This window comes from Jatropha curcas, chromosome 1 (genome assembly GCF_041381405.1).
Source record: "Jatropha curcas cultivar XTBG-Jc1 chromosome 1, XTBG_Jcur_1.0, whole genome shotgun sequence".
Lineage (NCBI taxonomy): Eukaryota > Viridiplantae > Streptophyta > Magnoliopsida > Malpighiales > Euphorbiaceae > Jatropha > Jatropha curcas.
The window spans coordinates 26,934,703-26,957,627 of record NC_143151.1 but is presented as its reverse complement, the minus strand read 5'-3'; the positions used below and the strand labels follow the sequence as shown (position 1 = coordinate 26,957,627).

Genomic DNA, 22,925 nt, shown 5'->3' with positions numbered 1-22,925 from the left:
GATGATAATGGCTGAAAATGTTAAGCCATCATTGCCCAGAACAGACAATGCTAGATAGTACATGTTGAAAATTAAGGAATACTCCCAATCGGACATAACTGACAAGTCCATCGTAGGTTCCTTGATGAGTGAGCTAATGACCAAGAAGTTTGATTGGTCACAATCCATTCATGATCATGTGACCGGCATGCAGAATTTGACAGCCAAACTGAAATCAATGGGAATGGATGTGAGTGAATCCTTTTTAGTTCAATTTATTATTAACTCACTTCCTCTTGAGTTTGGTCAGTTCCAGGTGAATTACAACACCCTTAAGGAAAAATGGAACATTCAGGAAATCAAGGCCATGTTAATACAAGAGGAAGGAAGATTAAAGAAATTGAAGGAACACTCCATCAATCTCACATTTTATCATGGAGCTAGTAGCAGCAATAACAAATCAGGGAAGAAAGGCAAGAAAAGGGATAGTGCCCCAATGAAGGTTAATGAGGGCCAAATCCGTAAGGAATTGAAGTGCTACTTCTGTAGGAAGAATGGTCACTTCAAGAAGGACTGTCCTAAAAGGAAGATTTGGTTTCAAAAGAAAGGTATACTTTATGTTTCAGTATGTTTTGAATCAAATCTTATTGAAGTGCCTAATAATACCTGGTGGTTAGATTCTGGTGCAACTACTCATGTGTCTCATATTATACAGGGATTTCTTTCGATCCAACCCATAAACGAAACTGAAAAGTTCCTATTCATGGGAAACAGAATGAAGGCACGAATAGAAGGAATTGGGACTTATAGATTGATCCTGGACACTGGTTGTTATCTGGATCTTGAAAAGTGTCTCTATGTTTCTAAATGTGCTAGAAATCTAGTTTCTGTAGGGAGGTTGGATAATGTTGGTTTCAGTTTTAAGATTTGTAATGGTATTTTTTCATTATACAAACTTAAGTACTATTATGGTTCTGGTACTTTGATTGATGGTTTGTATCATTTTAATCTTGATGCTGAATTTATTGAATCCATATTTAATGTTGAACACAATATAGGTATTAAACGTAGTGCACATAATGAATGTTTTGCTTTCTTGTGGCATCAAAGGTTAGGTCACATATCCAAAGAAAGGATTTTGAGGTTAGTGAAAGGTGGAATCTTACCTCAATTGCATTTCACTGACTGGGACATGTGTATAGATTGCATTAAAGGTAAGCAAACGAAACACACATTAAAGAATCCAGCCACAAGAAGCAGTGAATTGCTTGAACTTATACACATTGATATATGTGGCCCTTTTGATGTTCCCTCTTGGGGTGGTGAAAAATATTTTATTACCTTTATCGATGATTTCTCATGGTACGATTATGTATATTTACTGCATGAAAAGACTCAATCAGTGGATATCCTTGAGATTTCATTAATGAGGTAGAAAGGCAGTTAAATAGAAAGGTTAAAGTGGTGAGATCTGATAGAGGTGGTGAATATTATGGTAAATTTAATGAAAATGGACAATGTCCAGGTCCATTTGCAAAGTTCTTTGAAAGTCGTGGCATTTGTGCGCAAGGCCAGGTACACCTCAACAGAATGGTGTAGCTGAAAGGCGTAATCGTACTCTTATGGAAATGGTTAGGAGTATGCTGAATAATTGTACTGTGCCTTTATCATTATGGATGCATGCATTAAAGACTGTTGCATATTTACTTAATAGGGTTCCTAGTAAGGCAGTTCCTAAGACCCCTTATGAACTGTGGACGGGAAGGAAACCTAGTCTGAGGCATCTTCGTGTTTGGGGTTGCCCAGCGGAAGTAAGGATATATAATCCACATGAAAAGAAGCTTGATGCTAGAACGGTTAATGGATTTTTCATAGGATATCCTGAAAAGTCAAAATGGTACAGATTTTATTGTCCTAACCATAGTATGAGAATTGTTGAGTCTGGTAATATTCGGTTTATTGAGAATGGCCAAATTAGTGGGAGTAGTGAACCACGTAAGGTGAATGTGCAAGAGATTCAGATTGAAAATCCAACTCAGATGGATTTTCCTAATGTCTCTTCTTCGGTTGTTGTTCCACTTGTTGTATCACAGTTTAACAACATGGTTAAACAATAAAACAACATTCCGAACCCACAAAATGACAATATAAATGATGAACCAGTAAATAATGAACAATTCATGAATGATCAAGTGGTTTCACAAGAAATAGCATTACGGAGGTCACAAAGGCAAAGAAGGCCAGCTATTTCCAGTGATTATGTGGTTTACTCACTTGAGCATGAATGTGAATTGGGCATTGATAAGGATCCAGTCTCTTTCCAGAAAGCCATGGAATGTGATAATTCTGAAAAGTGGTTTAATGCCATGAAGGAAGAAATGCAATCAATGAGTGACAATCAAGTCTGGGATTTAGTCGAGTTGCTTGAGGGGTCAAAACAAGTTGGTTGTAAATGGGTTTTTAAGACCAAACGGGACTCTAAGGGCAACATTGAAAGATATAAGGCCAGACTTGTTGCTAAAGGTTACACTCAGAAGGATGGCATTGATTATAAAGAGACCTTTTCTCTAGTTTCCAAAAAGGACTCTTTAAGAATTATTTTGGCTTTGGTGGCTCATTATGATCTAGAGCTTCACCAAATGGATGTAAAGACAGCCTTTCTTAATGGTGACTTAGAGGAGGAAGTATATATAGACCAACCAGAGGGGTTTGTGGTCACAGGAAAGGAAAACTTGGTGTGTAAGTTAAAGAAGTCAATATGTGGACTGAAGCAAGCTTCCCGTCAGTGGTATCTTAAGTTCAATAATACCATCACTTCATATGGTTTTATAGAAAACACTGTTGATCGGTGTATTTATATGAAGGTCAGTGGGAGCAAGCTCATTATGTTAGTCCTATATGTTGATGACATTCTTCTTGCTGCGAATGATGTTGGGTTGTTGCATGATGTAAAGCGTTTTCTCTCTAAGAACTTTGAAATGAAAGATATGGGAGAGGCATCCTTTGTGATTGGAATAGAAATATTCCATGATAGATCACAAGACTGTTAGGATTGTCTCAAAGAGCTTACATTGATAAGGTATTAGAGAGATTCAGAATGGAAAAATGCTCCGCATGAATAGTTCCAATTCAGAAAGGAGATAGGTTCAGCGAAATGCAATGTCCTAAAAATGATTTGGAACGTAAAGAGATGGAGTCTATTCCATATGCGTCAGTGGTTGGGAGCTTAATGTATGTTCAGACATGTACTCGATCGGATATTAGTTTCGCCGTAGGAATGTTAGGGCGATATCAAAGTAATCCCGGGATGGACCATTGGAAAGCTGCAAAGAAAGTACTTAGGTATTTACAAGGCACTAAGGATCATATACTCACTTATAGAAAGTCCAGCCATCTAGAAGTGGTGGGATACTCGGATTTAGACTATACCGGTTGTGTAGATTCGAGAAAGTCTACATTTGGCTACTTGTTTCTTCTAGCTGGAGGAGCAGTATCATGGAAAAGTGGAAAGCGGTCTGTCATTGCTACTTCCACTATGGAGGCTGAATTTGTGGCATGCTTTGAGGCCACTGTTCATGCATTGTGGTTGCGAAACTTTGTCTCAAGTCTAGGCATTGTCGACAGTATAGCTAGACCGTTGAGAATTTACTGTGATAATTCCGCAGCTGTCTTCTTCTCTAAGAATGATAGGTACTCTAAGGGTGCAAAGCACATGGATTTAAAGTACCTATCTGTGAAAGAAGAAGTGCAAAAACACAAAGTCTCAATTGAGCATATCGGTACTGATCTGATGATAGCGGATCCGCTAACTAAAGGCCTACCGCCCAAAATCTTCACTGGCCATGTTGATAGGATGGGCATTATAGATAAGTCCTTGTTAGCATGATAGTTAGACTTATATATATATATATATTTATATATATATATATATATATATATATATGGTTGTTTTGCTCATATCATTCTGACACTTGGGAATTCAATTAAAGATGTGTTTTTGCTTATTTATGTGTTATCCACATTATAGATGTATACAATAATGGGTTGAGTGAGATAACAATAACAGTTGATTGTAACAATGTATTGATTGTTGAATAGTCTCTCCATTAAAGTTTTATGAATTGAAGTGGTCTGTGATATATGGAAGGAATCATGTTGTTCAATGACTTGTGACCGCCATAATCCGATCATCTTAATTCAAATTAAGGTAAACATGATTGACTCAAGAAATGCACATGGGCCAAGTGGGAGATTGTTAGATTATTTTAATAATCTGTATGTTGCCCATGTGATTAAAGGACTGGTTCTAATTAAGGTGGCCCAAGATGATGGTTATTGGGCTTAATGGATAAGAGCCAGTTAGGGTTTTAATACCCTTCCTCTGCCTTATAAAAGATAAAAGGAATCAACAGATTAGGATTAACACAGAAACAAGAGAGTGTGAAGGCTACCTCAAACACATACAGAGATTGTTTGTTTGAGAGAGCTCATAAAAGAAACTCCCACGGCTATTGATTATTCTCTGACCATTAAAAGAGCACTTACGGACAAAAGGCCAGAGTGAAGAAACGTAGATCTGCTATTACGGAGAGAATCGAATTGCCGCAACGAGGTAACCTATAACATAGATCTGCCGTTATGGATCAAGGTACGCTTCCGATTATTGTATATTCTTGTCAAACAAATTCCATGAACAATATATCTGGGCTATATTAAAGTTTATTCAACACTTTTAAGAATATGGACTGTTCAGTTTGGCTTGCTAATGCTATTGGGGAGTTGGTTTTTCCTCGTTTACCGACCCATGTTCCGCTTCAGTTGCTCTCATTAACTTTATGGTGGCTGTGGAAATGGCACAATGGAGTGGTGTTTGAGAATGTTTCTATGTCTTTATCTAGTAAGTTGCACTTGCTAAGCAGGCAATTTGAGCTTAATCAGGAAGCTTGGGCCAAGGGAATGGAAGCTGGGTCTAGGTCCGTGAACAATTTGGTTGCAGTTTCTTAGGCTCCTCCCTTGTCGAGCTGGGTAAAGTTAAATACAGATGGGCATGCCATGGTAATCCAGCATGGTGGTGGAGGTGGTGTCTTACGCGATGCTTGTGGTCGCTGGATTGCTGGTTTTACAGTGAGATTTGGTTAGTGCACGTCGATGGTAGCTGAGCTGTCTGCTCTGGTGTATGGCTTGCGTCTTGCCTGGGCCTTGGGGTATTTCAGGTGTAGGTGGAGTTGGATTCTCAGGCTGCTTTGCATTTAGCCTCTTTTAGACAAGTGAATGTGAGTCGTTCGCGTGTGCTTCCTTCGATCAGAGAGCTGCTCAATAGCGCGTGGCATGTTCAAATGACCCATTGCTATAGGGAGGCAAATACAGCTGCTGATAGATTGGCCAGAATGATGTAGGTTTCCATGTTCATCAGGTTCCCCCTGCACAGTTGGTCAGTATTCCAAGGGAAGATTTGCAAGGGATCTCTTTGCCACGTCTTGTTATGACTTCTAGCTAGTTTTCTTTTGGGCTCACTCCCTCCTCTGAATCAATCAAACAAAAAAAAAAAGTTGCCCTTCAATTTATGATTTGGATCGAGTTGTTTGGGTTCTGTCGGATTTGGGCTTTTGTGGACCCTGGTGTAATGGTCTTATTGGGCTGGCCTAGTGTCGTTAGGCATGCCTATCATGCTATCCTAATGCTTAGGATTGGGCTTTTTGCTTTCAGGTTTGAGACTGTGTATTTTGGACTAGGAGCCCGACCATGTTTCCATACCTTATGCCATGTCCTAGTGCTTGTTGCTTGGGCAATCCATATATCTACCGACGTCCCTATTTATATATAATTTTCTTTGTTTTTATTTTTTATTTTTAAGAAGTATTTTGAAAAAATTACTAATTATTTATTTAATAATATCATACTAGAATAGATATTGCTTAATAAATATATGAAAATCACTTGACCTGAGAAGAGAAAAACTATTTTTCTATTTATATGAATAAATTATTATTATTATTATTATTTATTTATTTTGAATCTGAGTTTTATTTGAGCATATGTTAATGTCTTTATTATTTAATTATTGATCTAGATGAAAAAAAACTTTAAGTTAGTGTCTAATTAATATTCAGTGGCTAGTTTTCTTTTATATAAAATATTTATGCTGTTGGTTAAATTCAGTGAATAGTTCTATTTAATTTTTAAATATAAAACTAATAAAATTGGTCCATCTAAAAGTAAACTAATAGTTAAATTTGGTGGTATTTTGTTTTTTATATCAGCCATAAAATTTATATGTTTAAGTTGATTAATTATACAAATTTTGATTAGGAATTTTTTAATTCATTAATATGTAAATTCAATGACAACCTAACCTTATTTAGCGGGGGGAAGTGCCTAAAATATTACATTCAACATGCATCATAAGAATCTTAAAGGGTTTTACTTAATTACATTCTCCTGTCAAATGTGTAAGATTAGGTTTCCTTGGTGGACTTTTTTTCTATGGATAAATGTATTTTGATATAAGTTTAGAGTCCCTTCGAAAATCCTTTAGCTATTTTTAATGTTCTGAGAATCAAATTAGTCATTGAATTGGTAAAGATAGAGGTTCATTAAATTGGAGGGTTTAATCGAGTTTCAACTGTATTAACCGGATTTTTATATCTAATATTTAAATATATATTTTTTAAAAAAAAATTAAAATATAAAATTTGTAAATACCAAATAATTTTTACAAAAATAATAAAAAATTATATATGATATATCCTTTAACTTACATAAGCCTAATAATATATAAATATACACTATTTAATAAAACTTTTAACTAACTACAATAATACACAAAAAAAATTTTTGATTTATTTTAAAAAATATAACAATAAAATAAAATAATAATAATTATTAGTGTTAGTATTAATATTATTATTAGTATTATTCTTTTACCAGTATTATTATTATTACTTCAGCATTAATATGGCTAACTAAAAAGTAGTAAACACTAATCCTTCAATAGTCAAGGCTTAATTTGACCCACATCTTTATTTTGTATCTTAAAATTGATTGAACTTATATATTTATATCACAAAACTCACTTTTTCCGGTTGCCGGTGAAAAGAGCACTTTTTTCTGACATGGCGTGTTTTATTGTACACATCTACACATCAGCAATCATGTGGAAATGTGATTTTCTCTCTCCTGACTTAACCCGATAACTTTTTCTACCCTATTCCTTCTCTCCTACCCACCCTATTTCTCTCTTCTAACCTACTCATGCCTCCAACTTTTTCTGCTTTAACCTAATAACGTTTACAACTCGCCCCCGAAACCCACCAGAGCCACCAGACCCGAAAGTCATTAGCTCAAACCAAATGCTCGTAATAGTTTAATTTAAGGCTTGCATATCAAAAGCCGCGAACAATAGCAACTATCAGAATCGAAATTTCTTTGCTTTTCCAATGTTTCCTCGGCAACCAAACAGTTAAAGATTAAATTTCTATTCCAAACCATAAAACTCGAAAACCCTAAGAAAAAATTCTATTTGGATAATGATCTTGAATATCCAAAAGAAGTAGAAAAGACATTTATGAAAAGATACAAACTAACCATTTTTGTTTGCGATGTTAGAGAAGGAAGAAGAAGATGAGTGGCTTAAAGAATCTAGGAGAAAAGAAAAAATCGAAGGCTCAGTTAGCGGGTTTTATTTTGGGGTTAAGGGAAGGAAAGCATTAACTTAAGCTTAACCTGTTGGGTTTGGGTTCCCTTCCTATGTGGTAAAAGCCCATATTTTGAAGTCCACTAACTAATTATTGTTTTACAATTATGCCCCTCAACTAACAGCCATATTCCTAATATTTTTTGGCTCTCATTTGATCGACACACAACCAGAAATCGTGTGAGAAAAACAGAGGAGAGGAGAGGGTTTTTCTGCACAGCCCCATCCAGCACCAGCCACCGTGTTCTGGAGATTCCTGGAGTTTCAACCGTTGGATCGTTGTGATTTTTGGATATGTTGTTCTTTTCTCTCTGTTCTTGATTCTCACCGTAGGGATTTTCATTTGGAGGTTCAGAGATTGAGTTCTGGGTCTGAATCCGAAGCTGTCCTGTTCTGCTTCTAGCTCTGCATAGCTTCATCTTCTTCAGCGTTTTCGGCAGTCATCCTTTGTCGGATTGAGCTGATTTTTGGTGAGCTTGTTCCTAACATCCAACTCTTGATTCTGGCTGATCAGTTTAATTTTTGGATGAGTAGAACTTTTTAAATGTATTGAGAACAACAGCTGTGTTTTGTGATCACTCTATTGTGTTCCCACACATTTATTTGTGGTTGTTTGTGGTATAGCTACATATTTTGATGGTTGTAGCTTGCTGTAAGTTGTAAGAAAATATTTGTGATAGTGAACTTTATTTCCTTGGACCGGAGGAGAGGTCCCGTGGTTTTTATCCTTCACACCGGAGGAGTTTTCCACGTAAAAAGATTTGTGTTCATGTGGTGAATGTTATTTTTGATTGTGTATGATTTCGGTCAGCTTGTGTTGCTTGAATTTGTTGCTCATTGTTACTCCTAATAGATTCATTCAAGTGGGGAAGTTTTTGTTGTGAGGTCAGATTCTGTGTTACTTCCCATCATAACCCTCGTGAAACTACATCGTTTTGGTTATGTGGACCCAACCCCACCTCCACTACCGTTTCTGACCAGAAAGGCAGTTTTCTCTCTCCTCATCGAATATAGATTTTGATGATTCCCTCCCCTGAATGCAGATGTTTACTCACTTTACTAAATGAAAACAGAAGAAATAAGTGAACTTTCTTCGATAAAAAGAAACTTGAAAAATTAGTTGTACTTTGTATTTATCCAAGATGATCACAGAAGCACAACCATGGAAAACGAGAGCATTTATTACGGCGAAGTAGCTTAGGGTGATTATCGCTATGGTAAATGACGGCGAAGAAGAGAAATAGGGTGGGTGGAGAGAATAAATAGGGCAGAAAAAGTTATTGGGTTGGGTCAGTAGAGAGAAAATCACATATCCATGTAATTGTTGATGTGGGAAACACTCTTACTTTTTAAATAGCTGATGTGTACAATAAAACACGTCATGTTAGAAAAAGTTCTCTTTCTACGAGCAACCGGCAAAAGTGAGTTTTATGATGCAAATATGTAAAGTTCAGTCAGTTTTAAGATACAAAATGAAGATCGGGGACAGCAAGGTGAATACCCCTAACTTGAGGGACCTCAGCTGACATAAGTCCAATACTCAAAAAAAAATTATACATAGAAAAAATAAAACAACAACATAGTAAAAGCCACGTGGCTGAAAAAAAGTTGAAACTTTGAAATACAGGATGCGATGTTAAAAGGGTTGGGAGTGTTGTAGAATTACTTACCCCAAAACCAATATATTGTCTCCTTACTTATATATTTTATCTAATTAAATAAAATAATAAAAACTTTAGCAAATAATAGTTTTCAAATTTAAAGGTTTTAGATTTGGTTCCTACATATTTGAATTATAATATAATTATAATTATTACCGTAATAAGTTTAACAGTTTTAATTTTATTATTTAGAGTTTTTAAATAATAGTTTGAGTACACAACCAGAGGGGAATGCGTTTGTAGTCCAACGGTTAGGATAATTGCCTTCCAAGCAATAGACCTGGGTTCGACACCCGGCAAACGCAATTAAACTTTTTATTCCTTTTTTTTGGTTTTGTATTTCTTGGCATTATTGGTTTTTTCACTTTGTATTTCTTGGCATTATTGGTTTTTTTTACTTTCTAGCTTCTATTACTTGTTAATCTCTTTGTTTAGTTTGGTATTTCTTGGCATTATTGGGTATTACTTTCTAGCTTCTATTTGGTGGGATTATTGGTTTTTACTTTCTAGCTTTTATTTGATGGGCTTGGAAGGTGAGAAATTTATTTATTTTTCAGAATGAGTCTTATTTCGGGACTTTAGGGGAAAATGACTGAGTTGATTTTTTTATTAAGTTTGGCACTCTATGATTTGAGTTTGTAAGTTGACTGCTATTAGGACCTGTCTTGTGCTTGCATGGAATTGTGGCTTCCGAAAGATTATTGTGGAGTCCGATTGTTTAAGGTAGTACGATTAGATCATTCAGAGAGCGCTCTCATCGTCATATTTTTCAACAAACCAATTTTGCGATTAACCATTTGATTATATCGATACATTTTATCCTTCCTCTTTGAATATTTGGGATTCATGCCTGACATCTTTGGATGTTGTAGTATTAATTTTCTAATATAATTTTTTTGTTTCCCATTTGTTTTTTTTTTTAAATAGTGATAGTAAAAGCATAAATCATAAGATTTGGTTTTTTTTTCTAATAAATACATGAATTAGCATTTTAATATTTGAAAAATAAAGTATCACAAATATTTAGTAATAAAATAAATAATGTGAAAAAAATTCAAGTTTTACTAATATTAAACCTCTTTCTTACTCTAAAATAAATATATAACCTTAAAGTTGTAGTTTAGTTGGTGAGAGTTTACTCTACACCTTTTTAAATAAGGATTCAATTATTAGAATTATTAAAATTAGATGGTAAACAAACATTTTTCAGTATTATCTGGATTATTTAAATCCTAGTTTAAATATCCCTTTAATCAGATTAGAGAAATAAATTTAATAGAATTTGTAAAAATAAATTCGTACAACCATATTATAATTACTAAAAGAATAAATAAACATATTTGTATATTTATTTGTTGAAAATGTCTGGTGGATTCAATATTCAACGTTCCTCCAATGTTCAATTCGAATACTTTTCTCCTTCACCTAAACGTAAGAAAATAGTCCCATAAACAAAAATTTAAAATGGTTTCAAAATTTTCTTCTGTTTTATTTATTATCTCATTAATTAATTGGATTTTAAATCTTGAAATTGTAAAAATATTTTAGTATTATTAAATTAAATTTTATTGATTATCTATTTTTTTTTATTAATCTCAATCAAGTATAATCTGAATTGTCTTTTCATTAATGTAAAAAAATACAAGGTTTGAGTTTAAATATTTTTTATCACAAAAATTTTTATCATCATGGAAAACGCAACACTCTGTTATATTGCGTGTATCAATCAGGCCATCAAACCTCTTAATAAATAAATAAATAAAAAAATCCTAATAGTGGTGTTTTTATCATTTTTAATTCTGGAACCTTTGAAAAGATTCTAGGCAAGTGAAATGAAAAGGGACGAACATGAAATTCTACTTGTTGGGGGCACTCAAAAAGCCACCACAGTAGCCTCGCATTTGCTGTCCTCCAGCTTGTCCTGCCGTCTAACTGTACTGTCTGTAACTGTAACCATTACAAAACAGAAACAAAACCAATAACAAACCATCTGGCTTTAAACAAATAAAAATAAATAGAAATTCACTTATTTTAACAAATTACACTTTTTTATTTTTTCCAATTTTGAACTAAAGGTTTACTATGCCTAACTTTGTTTTTTCTTTTCAATCATCTCCCTTTCCCTGGAGTCCTGAACGATCAAGAGAAAAATAAAAAATGGAAAAGAAAAGTAAAACATTTACATTGGGTTAGCCGTCAGGCCGCCACTGGCAGGTAATCAGCCTGAAAATGTGGACTGATTATTTTTATAATTAAAATTAAAAATATGAATATTTCATGTTAAAATATAATTTTCTCCTCTATTGTTCCTTGTCCTTTTTAGCATGAAATGGAATGAATTCAATAATATTTTTAATCATTCTAATTTAAAAAATTGGAGTCTGTGATGAGATGGTTTTATAATTTGAAATGTTTAATATATATAATTTTATAAATTAAAAATATTCTGATTAGACACATATAGGTATATAGATAATAAATATTAAAATAATAAAGAAAAAAAAAATATCAATGTAGGTGTAAATTTCGCGAATGTATAGCGAAACAGGAAACGACTGCTGTCCGCGTAGTATCCGTACTAGTATCGGGAAATTTCCGATAAGAAGACAACAGCAAGTCACGGAAAATCGTCGACGAGAAGGGTTTTAAGTTTTTAGATTTATCTTTCTCTTCTACAAACTTTTAACGTCAAAATAATACTTCTTCTTCGACACTAAACGTTGCGTTTCACACACAAACATCTGTTCAATTCTCCTTGGACCTCTCTCCTTTTCCTCTGTCTTGCTCTTTTCTCTCTTTGGGAGGGAATTGGAGCTTCCTTTGGCGGGAATTCAATTCCCTTTTGTAATCTAAATCTCTTTTTTGTATATGTATTTTCCATTTGGAGTTTCATTTCAATTGCCGTTTGGGAATTCAAAGTAAATAATATATTTTTCTGTATATACATTACATAAGCTGCTGTTAGCGAAAGGGAAGACGATGGGAGTATCAGATAATTCAAAAGGGCTAATTCTTGCAGTGGCATCGAGTGCTTTTATTGGGTGCAGCTTCATTTTGAAGAAGAAGGGCTTGAAGCGAGCTGGTCCTATTGGTACTCGTGCTGGTTGGTCACTTTGACTTGTGTTCAATTCTTTGCTTATTTTCTTTCTTTGGGTATTAGCTGTCTTGCTCATTTCTGATTTTGTTCGTTCCATAAGCTTTTATTATCTTATAATACCATTAGTACTCTTTTATTTATTGAGAAGTGATTTAATTCTGCAATTAAGGAGAAGAACGTCTATTCAGTTCAAAACTGCTTGAATTTTCATTTTATGATTTGACTGTTTGTTGAATGCTGGAAAAATTTCCTCGAATGTAGAATACATTGAATTTCTTGGTTAACTTTTTTACAAAATTTCTCCATTTTGTCAAAGAAAACTTCTTTGCTTCTTAGATTTTAAAATTGCTTTTGCCTTAGTGAGTACTTTGGGGGACATAAAAAGTACTATTTATGAGTCTCTGAAGCAAATATGATATATGGGTTCTTGATGTAATAAAACCCACAAAACAGTCTTAACAAGATGAGATATAGCATTGGGAATGCTTCCTAGTTAGAATTATGATTATAACAGCTCAAATTGCAAGATATTGGGATCTTGCTCCCAGGTTTTATTAGCAATAAGCATTACATTGGTTCGAAAGATTTTACTGCAAGTAACTATCTTGCTTCAGTTGGGCGGTTGTGATTGAGGAATTACTTATTTCTAAGTATTGTGTTTCAAGTTTTAGACCTATAAATCATTTGCTGGAAAAATACAATGTTTGATTCTTATTATGAAATGAAAAATATGAACTTTTGATGCACTATTGCATCTTTGTATTTTTGGGTTGAACCTACAGGCTTGAATCAATAAAGGGTGGTGATTTTGCTTCCCCATTAAAATTACCTAGAATTTCATTAATAATTAGAAGGGTTGTGGGTGATCTTGCAGTTGAAGTAAATTTTCCTGAGTTATGCATGCATGTTTACGTAAGTAACTGACGTATTTCTCCTGAATAATATAGGAGTTGGTGGTTATACCTACTTACTAGAGCCACTATGGTGGGCTGGCATGGTGACAAGTAAGTTTAGAAATACAAGTACCAGTTTCTTGTTCAATCTATCCCCATTGTGGGCATAAGCTCTCTGAAATTGTAGTTATCATTCCACTGACAATTGACTTTTAGTTTATAACTTCTAAATAACAGTGTTTGTCGGAGAGGTTGCAAATTTCGTGGCTTATGTTTATGCTCCGGCAGTTTTAGTAACTCCACTTGGTGCACTTAGTATCATTATCAGGTAAATGCAGATGTTTCTAACATTTTATTGTTTGTGCTATCTTCTAATATAATTGTTAACGTTTGTTTCATTTTAAAATTGATATGTTTGTTCATACCTGAGTAGTGCAATCTTGGCACACTTCATGTTGAGGGAACGGCTGCAGAAAATGGGTATTGTTGGATGTGTCTCCTGCATTGTTGGATCAGTAGTTATTGTAATCCATGCACCTCAAGAGCTTACTCCTAATTCTGTACAAGAGATCTGGACTTTGGCAACCCAACCAGGTTAGTTTTTTTTCTTAAAATCTTTGTTGTCACTAAAAAGTTCCTTATATTCAGTAATTGCTTACTATGACTCTTTTCTGTTTGTCTTTTGCAGCATTTTTAGTATATGTAGCAGCTTCACTTTCAATGGTGTTAGCTTTGATTTTGCACTTTGAACCTCAATGTGGGCAGACAAACATTTTGGTCTACTTGGGAATATGTTCTTTAATTGGTTCGATAACGGTGATGAACTTTCCTTTTAGTTTTTAAAATGTTGGTAATTATGTTTTATAGCATTTGTAGTGTTGATAATTATTACTCTGCTAGGCAGTTTTAGCGGGGCTTGGAGAGAATGATAAGAATGAGAGGGAGGAAAAAATTTCAATTGTAAGCAGTTAGGACTGCCACTGCTGCTAGGTCCTTACTTGTTCCTTGATATCTTTTTCCCTCAATGCCTTTCAGGTTGTTAGCATAAAGGCCATTGGAATCGCAATAAAGCTTACTCTGGAGGGAACAAGTCAGCTAGCTTATCCGCAGACTTGGTTTTTCCTTACGGTTGCAGTTATTTGTGTCATTACGCAGCTAAATTACCTCAACAAGGTGAGTGTTGTAGTCATCTGTATTTCTAGTGATTCCATTCACTGATTTTACTTGTTTTTGCTTCTGGTATTTTTAGATGAGATCCCCTTTGTTCTTTCATTCCCAACTGATTGACCCAAGGTCTTTAATCTCATTCTGTTCTGGCTACAATGGCTCATACATAAATCTGGTGATCAGATTAGTGAAACTCTCGCAGCAACAATAAAGGCATACCAAAATTAATTTGGGTGATGAAATTGAAACAAATTGAAGTCCAATTAACTGCTTGAATACAAGCTCTAAGTTAAGGACTACTGATGCAGTTTTTACCTGTTCACTTTTTGTTATCAGGCTCTCTTGATATGCAAAATAATTTAATTGACAAGTAGCACTCATTGTTGAGCTTGCTTTGGTTTACGTGTTTATGCAAATTTCACCACTATGATTTTCTTCCAATAGTGTAAACCATACATGTGAATGTCAAAACTTGCATAAGCCTTGAAAAAATCTTTTGGGTAAATTGCTCAAACATGCCTGAGGTTTGACTTAGTATGCACTTTTATCCTGTTGATCTAAAATTAGTTACTCCGATCCTTCCTACCTTTAGTGGAAAGTGGAAGATCGAAACGTTCTGTAACATAACAATTCAAGGTTAAAGTGCAATCAAATTTCAAACTTTAGGAATAAAAACATGGTCAAATTTAAAATGCAATGAACTAAAGTGTAATGAACTCATGTTTATATATTGAGGACCCAATCTTAATTTGTAGAGCCTTAAAAGAATTTTAGGGACCAAATGACTGATTTCCAAAATACTGGAGATGAAAAGCAAATAAAAGCCAAATTTCGAGGAGGTCTTATTACTATATGCAAAATTTTTCTTACACACTCCATACAACCCCCAGAAAAAAAAGATACGTTTTCTGGATCTCACAATATTTATTGTTTATTTGTTATGCCTGAAAGCTAATTTCTATTACTTTAAAATTTGAAACTAGTAGTGCTGTGCTTTCCCCAGGATGGAGTTAGAATTGGGGCCTAAAAAATAGGAAAGAAAAGAAAAGAAGGTAAACTTTGGAGGTGTAATATGAGAATTTTTAAAATTTATGGGTGCTTTAATTTTATTGAAAATATTTATTTATGATATATTCAAAAGTTTGGACATAGGTTGTTTAGAAAATATCCAGAGGTTGTGTAGATAAAAATGAAATTTTATATGATGTTTATTTTAAAGTTTGGAATAGGCGAAGAAATGATGTTTATATGCACTGATTAAATGAAATACTTAGGAAAATCTGTCCTTTTCAGTAGTAAGAGGTTGTTTTTTTTACCCTTTTTTTTAATTGAATGGATTGTTGGAAACTATGTTCAGGAGTCCTGCTATGCTGCATGATGCTGTAGGGCAGTTTGAAGAAACAACAAAATTCAATTGGGCAGTAGATCAGCTTGCAACATAATGATAAATGCATTATAATTCATAGAAAATGTCTCTTCATGAAAGTTGGTAGATAATAGGATATTAGTTGCAATTATGATCTCTTTACATTGTTTAATCAAATAATATCTACAAGAAATTTGTTTGCCATCTTCATGAATTTTGCAGTGTCCCAAAGCTTTTTGAAAGGGAATTTTCATCTAGATTTGCTTATCTTTTGTCTTTCGGTTTCCATTCTGTTTCCTAGTTACTGGTCTAATGCTTGGTGATGGTTATGTTATCATGGTTCAGGCTTTGGATACGTTCAATGCAGCAGTTGTTTCTCCAGTATATTACGTAATGTTTACAACTCTAACTATTATTGCTAGTGCCATAATGTTTAAGGTAATAGGCCTGATGCTTTTTTTGGGATCTGTTTATTCTGTGTAATCATGGTGCCATTGTAATTTGAAATACCTGAATTAATGAGCTCAATTGTTTATTGTTGTTTTTTACAGGATTGGTCTGGTCAAGATGTGAGCAGCATAACCTCTGAGTTATGTGGATTCATTACCGTAATATCAGGAACGATCATACTTCACGCAACTAGAGAACAGGAACCACCACCTCCTTTAGGTACATATGAGACTCATCCTTTCTCCCTTCCTCTCTTTTCTTTTTTTTTTTTTTATTTTTTCCTTTAGGTTGATTAGTGGGCATGTGTTGCATTGGTGGTGCTGAAGTTGAGTTGGCTACTTGTGACCCATTCATTTCTTGTCTGCATTAAGGAGATAAATGTGCATGCTCTTGGCGTTTATCTAATAATTCTAGTGCCGTCGACCATTCTTGTCTTGAAGCTTGGGCATAGATAAACTGTTGATTTTAAGAACAGGTCTTTGGGAAAAAATTTGTTATGTATTTCATATATTTTAATGAGATCCTATACATCCTATTTATACACAAGTATTAAATTCTAAATAGGAAAAAAACAAATAAGGAAAGATATTCCAAATCAACAAAGATAAAGATATTCCAAATCAACAAAGTCAACATTCCTCCTCAAGTTGGTGCATAGATATTGCACATGTCTAACTTGCAAACCAAGTTATGGAATTGTTTGCTATTAAGCCCTTTAGTAAGAACATCTGCAATTTGATTATCCGAAGTCACATAAGTAAGTTTCAAAACAACTTGGATGACTTTTTCTTTTATGAAGTGTCTATCAATCTTTATGTGCTTTGTCCGGTCATGTTGAATTGGATTTTGAGCAATACTAATTGCGGCCTCGTTATCACAAAACAAAGTTGAATCTTCTCCTTTTGACATTTGCAATTCTTCCATTATCTTTCTTAGCCATAACAGTTTGCAAACATCTTGAGCCATAGCTCTATATTCCAATTCTGCGCTCGAACGTGCTATTACTGTTTGCTTTTTACTTCTCCATGTGACTAGGTTTCCTCCAACAAAGGTACAATAACCAGAAGTTGATCTCCTATCATCTGCAGATCTAGCCCAGTCAGCATCAGTAAAGGCTTTGGTTTTAAGGTGACCATGCTTAGAGAAAAGTAGGCTTCTTCCAAGAGCAGACTTTAGATATCTTAAAATGCGAAAAACAACTTCAAGATGAGAACTATGAGGATCATGCATATATTGACTAACAAGATTTACAACATATGCTATATCAGGTCTAGTATGTGAGAGATAAATCAATCTACCAACCAATCTTTGATATTGACCCAAATCAACCTGTTTTCCCATTCCTGCTTGTAACTTGTGATTAACTTCAATGGGAGAGTCGGCTGGTTTATAACCCAACATGCTAGTTTCTTTCAAGAGATCCAGGATATATTTCCTTTGAGATAGAAAGATTCCTTTATCTGATCTAGCAACTTCTATACCCAAAAAGTATCTTTGACTTCCTAAGTCCTTAATCTCAAACTCTTGAGCCAACAACTTCTTTAATCGAGCAATCTCCTCCTCATCATCTCCAGTTACAAATATATCATCAACATAGACAATTAGTAAAGTGATATTACCATTACAATGTCTAATGAACAAGGTATGATCAACATTACGTTGAAAATAGCCAAAGGAAATAATGGTCTTACTGAATCTGTCAAACCATGCTCTAGGTGACTGCATCAGCTCATACAATGCTTTCTTCAATCTGCAAATCTTACCTTTGGTCTTCTCATCATCAAAGCTTGGAGGAATATCCATGTACACCTCTCTCTGGATCACTATGCAAGAAAGCTTTTTTTACATCAAACTAATGCAAGTTCCAATTCAGGTTGGCTGCACAGGACAATAGAACTCCAATAGTGTTCATCTTTGCAACTGGAGCAAAAGTCTCCTGATAGTTCACCCCATAAGTTTGAGTAAATCCCTTGGCCACCAATCTGGCTTTGTACCTGTCAATTGTGCTATCTGCCCTGTGTTTTACTGTGAACACCCATTTGCACCCTACTTTTTTTTTTCCTGATGAAGGGGTAACAAGTTCCCAAGTTCCATTCTTTGCCAAAGCTTTCATCTCCTCCACCATTGTTGCTTTCAATTTTGGATCTTGATATGCTTCCCGCCAATTTTGTGGAATAGAAACAGACAACACAAAGGCTTTATAGAAAGGAGATAAAGAGTCATAAGAAACATATTGGTTTATAGGATGTTTGGTGCAAGTTGTAACCCATTTTCTAAGAGCAATGAGAAGATCAATATCATTAATAACAGGTTCAAGGTCAGGAATATTAATAGAAGAAATTGCATCAGGATTAGAACCAGGAGTTATAAAAGGCTCACCAGGTGGTTTTTCAGGTGCTGATTGCAGAGACGATGGTTGACCAAGTGTATCATGCGTGATGGCATTAACCTCCTCTCTTTGACTGTACCTCTTTAAATCTAGCCTATCAAGTCTATCCTTTTGTTGTTCATGCTCATTACTAGTGTTAAGATTCAAAAATTGTTCAGGAACAGATACAGATATAGGAGCTAAAGGAGCTTCATTTTCTATCCTAATCTTCCATTGAAGAGGAGCTGGGGAGAAATAAGGCTCAAACTCTCTAAAGGTCACATCCATACTCATAAAGTATTTTCGGGTCGGAGGATGGTAACACTTATAACCCTTCTGAGCGGCAGAATAACCAACAAATACATATTTCAAAGCTCTAGGTTCTAACCTGCCTCCATGCCTATAATGAACAAAATAAACACAACCAAATACTTTTGGAGGAACAATATATGATGTCTTACCCTGTAAAGCTGCTATAGGGCTTTTCAAATTGAGTGTCTTAAGAGGCATTCTATTAATGAGATAAGCTGCAGAAAGCACTGCATCTCCCCAATAAGTCTTGGGAACATTCATGGTGAATAAAAGTGATCTAACTACCTCTAGTAAATGCCTATTTTTTGTTTCAAACACTTCATTTTGAGCACTAGTAATCACACAGCTAGTTTGATGTATGATTCCATTTGAGTCTAAATATGGCTGAAACATGCTATTCATATATTCTGTTCCATTATCAGTTCTTAAAATTTTAACTTTTGCATCAAATTGTGTACTAATCGTGTTATGAAAAGATTTAAAGCAAGAAAACACTTCACTTTTTGCTCTTAGCAAGTAAACCCAAGTTAATCTAGTACAACAAATAATGAATGTAACAAAACCTTTATAATCAGATAAGGAAAAAGTAGAAGTAGGACCCCATACATCCGAATGAATTGTCATGAAAGGACAAGACTTTTATTATTATGGGTAATATAAGAACTCCTTGTATGTTTAGTAAGTTCACAGACATCACATTTTAAAGACTCTAACTGACAATGTTCAAAAAGATTAGCATAGACTTTCCTTACCACCGAAAAAGAAGAATGTCCTAATCGCCTATGCCATATAATTATTTCTTAACTAGCATTACCATGATCTCCTAACAGTGCTCGAGGAATGCTATGAGCCAAAGGATTCCAATCTTTTTCGAGAAGATACAATCCGTCATGCAATCTACCAAACCCAATTGTTTTCCCTGTTCTCAGATCCTATAAAACACAATGAGTAGGAAAAAACTTAACTTTGCAGTTGAGAGCTTTTGTAATAGCACTAACAGATAAAAGGTTTACAGGAAAACTGGGGATATGAAGGACAAAAGCTAAATCAATGTTGGATGTGCACTTAATAGGACCTATGCCAGAAACAGGTGCAAAAGAACCATCAGCAATACGAACAGTTTCTTTGCCAGTACAAGATGAATAGGTTAAAAATTTATGAAAAGAGCCTGTCATATGTTTGTTTGCTCCTGAATCTATAATCTATGAATCATCAATAGAATTAGTAAGAATGGCCATACTAGATTGCACAAAATTAGAAGTAGCTACGGTGGATGAAGAGTGAAGTTGGATGAAGAGTGAAGTTTTGACAGAAAGCGCCATAACAATTGTACCCCCTCAATAGAAAAATTTCCAGCAGAAGATGCTTCACGTAGGTGTGCAACAAGTCTAGTTGAACCGATCCTTTTACCACCACGACCAATGCTTTTACTCCCACGACCCCTAATCAGTCATCCAGATAATTTCCAACATGTTTCCGTGGTTTCAAAACAATCACCCATGATTTTATCGAAATCAGACAATTACTAGGATAAGAAAACACAATAGAACGCAAAAAAACGCAGCGACAGATGAAAAACCTAGAGAACAGTAGCAAAAAAAGTTCCGAAATAGCCTTAAGCGAAGAAAACAGTCACTAATCAGGCTGTACTGGACAGGCATGAAGTCGCCAGAAGTGGACGAACCTGCTGGAGTAGGTTCCACTGATAGATATGCTGGAAGGTGGCTTCACGCGCCGGTGCATGTTGGAGGCGCTGGAAATGCAGTCGGCGCGTGAGCTCACGCGCTTCGTCAGACAGTCACCAGATTTTAGGGTCTAGGTCGCCGGAGGCTGGGCTTTCTTCTAGGGTGGCGGTGTACTTCAACTCCACCTAAAACCTGTCGATCGTGAAAAAAGTTCCATTAACCTGCTGCCCTATAAGATTTCCGATCTGGTTCCGTTTTGGTTCAGCCAAACAGGTTTGGTTTCGGCTCTACCATGTTGATTTTAAGAACAGGTCTTTGGGAAAAAAATTTGTTATGTATTTCATATATTTCAATGAGATCCTATACATCCTATTTATTCAGTATCAAATTCTAAATAGGAAAAGAACAAATAAGGAAAGATATTCCAAATCAACAAAGTCAACATAAACCCTATGAGCAGTTATTCTTGAAACTTTTAAATTGATACCACTAAGTTCAGTTTTGGATGTTTACACCATAAACATCATCTATGAACAATATTCTGTCTTTCTTTTATCTTGTTTTACTTCTATTAGGCCATCAGACCCAAGACTATATGGCGCAGATCTAGGATTGTACTCGCATTGCACAATAGCAAAGAAGCTCAATTGCTCAAAATATTGAACTGCTCCTTAATTGATCCTTAAGAAAGCATTTCAAGCATAGATATTCATGTACTTGGAATATGTGTAAACCTTATTAAGGAGTTCTACTCCTGAAAGGTAAACCTGATTTCAGTTGTGCAAGAATTTAGGCTTCTATAAAAAACTAAAAAATTACGAACTTTCTCAGTTGAACAAGGACCAAAAATAAGAGTTAAAGGAAAAGCCAGATTCAAAATATGTCATATAATCCATCCTATCCCAGTGACAATAGAAATCCTGTCAGTCCCAAGGCCCCTCCGGCTCCAAAACTATAAAATACTGGACCAGCAAAATTTCCTGGAATAAACACACATAAGGCACTATAAGAAAAATTAAGTAATGTCTTGATCAACATATTGTAATATAGATCACATAGGATTTATGTGACTGACCTCAACTAGTCTGATAAAAGAATTTGTTTTTGTTCTCTCTCTTAGTTGGCTAAGAAACTGGGTTTGATCCACCATGTTAATCTTGGGGATCCTACTTAACATGCAATTCATGGGTTTTATTGCAAGCCCACAAATTTTGTGAATCAAATGGGAATTACCTGTTTTTCTATACGTAAAGAATAAGCTGAGCTAGTATTTGTTTTCTGCAGAACAGTTCATATGATTCCTATAAAAACTGTGCACCAGCAAATGAATGTTTGTGCCTTTTGTTGGGACATATCCGCTCACCTTCAGACTCTTATAATATTTGAACAATTTTCGGGTTCCTTCAACTAAACCAATCTGTAATTCAGCTTTCTTATTTATAGTTGAATAGGATCTCTTATCTTCCTTTATTGGTGTCAACAATGCTATTAATTTGATCTTATGAGTTATGACATGGTCTCTTATCTTCCTGTGTTTTGTTTGCTATTACAGGAACTGTGACATGGTACGTAAATGAGGATTCCGTTAAAGGCCTTGAAGAACATTTAATCAACATACAAAGTTCAGATGAGCAATGATTCTTCCAGGTTTGAGATGGTTGTGAAAGGAAGATGATCACTGATGTTGGAGCAAATGCTGGAATCAGTGTTATGGCAAAGTAATTGCAGCATGAAGATCTCCCTGTTTTTTGCGTTGTGAATAATTGGAGTGGTCTTTTGTGTATGCCTTTTCTTGACAAGCTGTGGGAGGACACCCAGAGTGTATAGCTCTAATTTTGAATCATAAAAACCCTTGACTAACACTCTGAAGAGTCCAGTTGCCGTATTAAAAGATTAGCACAGAAAAAGAACTTACAGACAACAGATTTAACCACAGGTACCATGATCTCCTGCAGCTGGTCATGATATTTGTAAATATTTGTGTTTTATCTATTAGTTGCACTTGATACCTTTCATGGTCAAGTTTGATTGATATGTGAGTGTTTATTAGTCCACTGTTTATAGTTAAGTAAATTTTTTTTTTTTTTAATTAATTGCATTTCCATTTTCGTGATATTAAGTGAGATTTGGAGCAAGTGCTTAATTGAGGACGTGCGAGTTGAGCACACGGTCCCGTTAAAACTGAAAATTGAATCAAACTCGTCTAGTTTGGTTTTTTGATTGATCTAGTTCTTAGTAATTTAAGGAAATTTTA

At 34.9% G+C, this 22,925-nt stretch overlaps 1 protein-coding gene and 1 non-coding gene across 2 annotated transcripts; both read left to right on the top strand.

Annotated features, from left to right (window-relative positions):
- The first annotated feature begins 9,566 nt into the window (after window positions 1-9,566).
- TRNAG-UCC (transfer RNA glycine (anticodon UCC)) lies at window positions 9,567-9,638 on the top strand. Its single transcript has one exon. It is a non-coding gene; the product is annotated as a tRNA-Gly (tRNA).
- A 2,225-nt stretch (window positions 9,639-11,863) lies between these two features.
- Window positions 11,864-22,725, top strand: LOC105643777 (magnesium transporter, putative (DUF803)). The gene is made up of 9 exons (XM_012228982.4): window positions 11,864-12,436; window positions 13,378-13,434; window positions 13,561-13,651; window positions 13,757-13,917; window positions 14,012-14,139; window positions 14,359-14,496; window positions 16,202-16,294; window positions 16,408-16,525; window positions 22,224-22,725. The coding sequence occupies exons 1-9, from the start codon at window positions 12,313-12,315 to the stop codon at window positions 22,307-22,309; spliced, it is 996 nt and encodes a 331-aa protein (XP_012084372.1). The 5' UTR covers window positions 11,864-12,312; the 3' UTR covers window positions 22,310-22,725.
- The last annotated feature ends 200 nt before the right edge of the window (window positions 22,726-22,925 follow it).

What these genes read in the sequence shown, in the direction of transcription:
- LOC105643777 (XM_012228982.4), top strand. Translation starts at nt 12,313, where the DNA reads ATGGGAGTATCAGATAATTCAAAAGGGCTAATTCTTGCAGTGGCATCG. An exon ending in GCACTTAGTATCATTATCAG is followed by an intron (nt 13,652 to 13,756) that starts GTAAATGCAGAT and finishes ATACCTGAGTAG; the next exon opens with TGCAATCTTGGCACACTTCA. An exon ending in GACTTTGGCAACCCAACCAG is followed by an intron (nt 13,918 to 14,011) that starts GTTAGTTTTTTT and finishes TGTCTTTTGCAG; the next exon opens with CATTTTTAGTATATGTAGCA.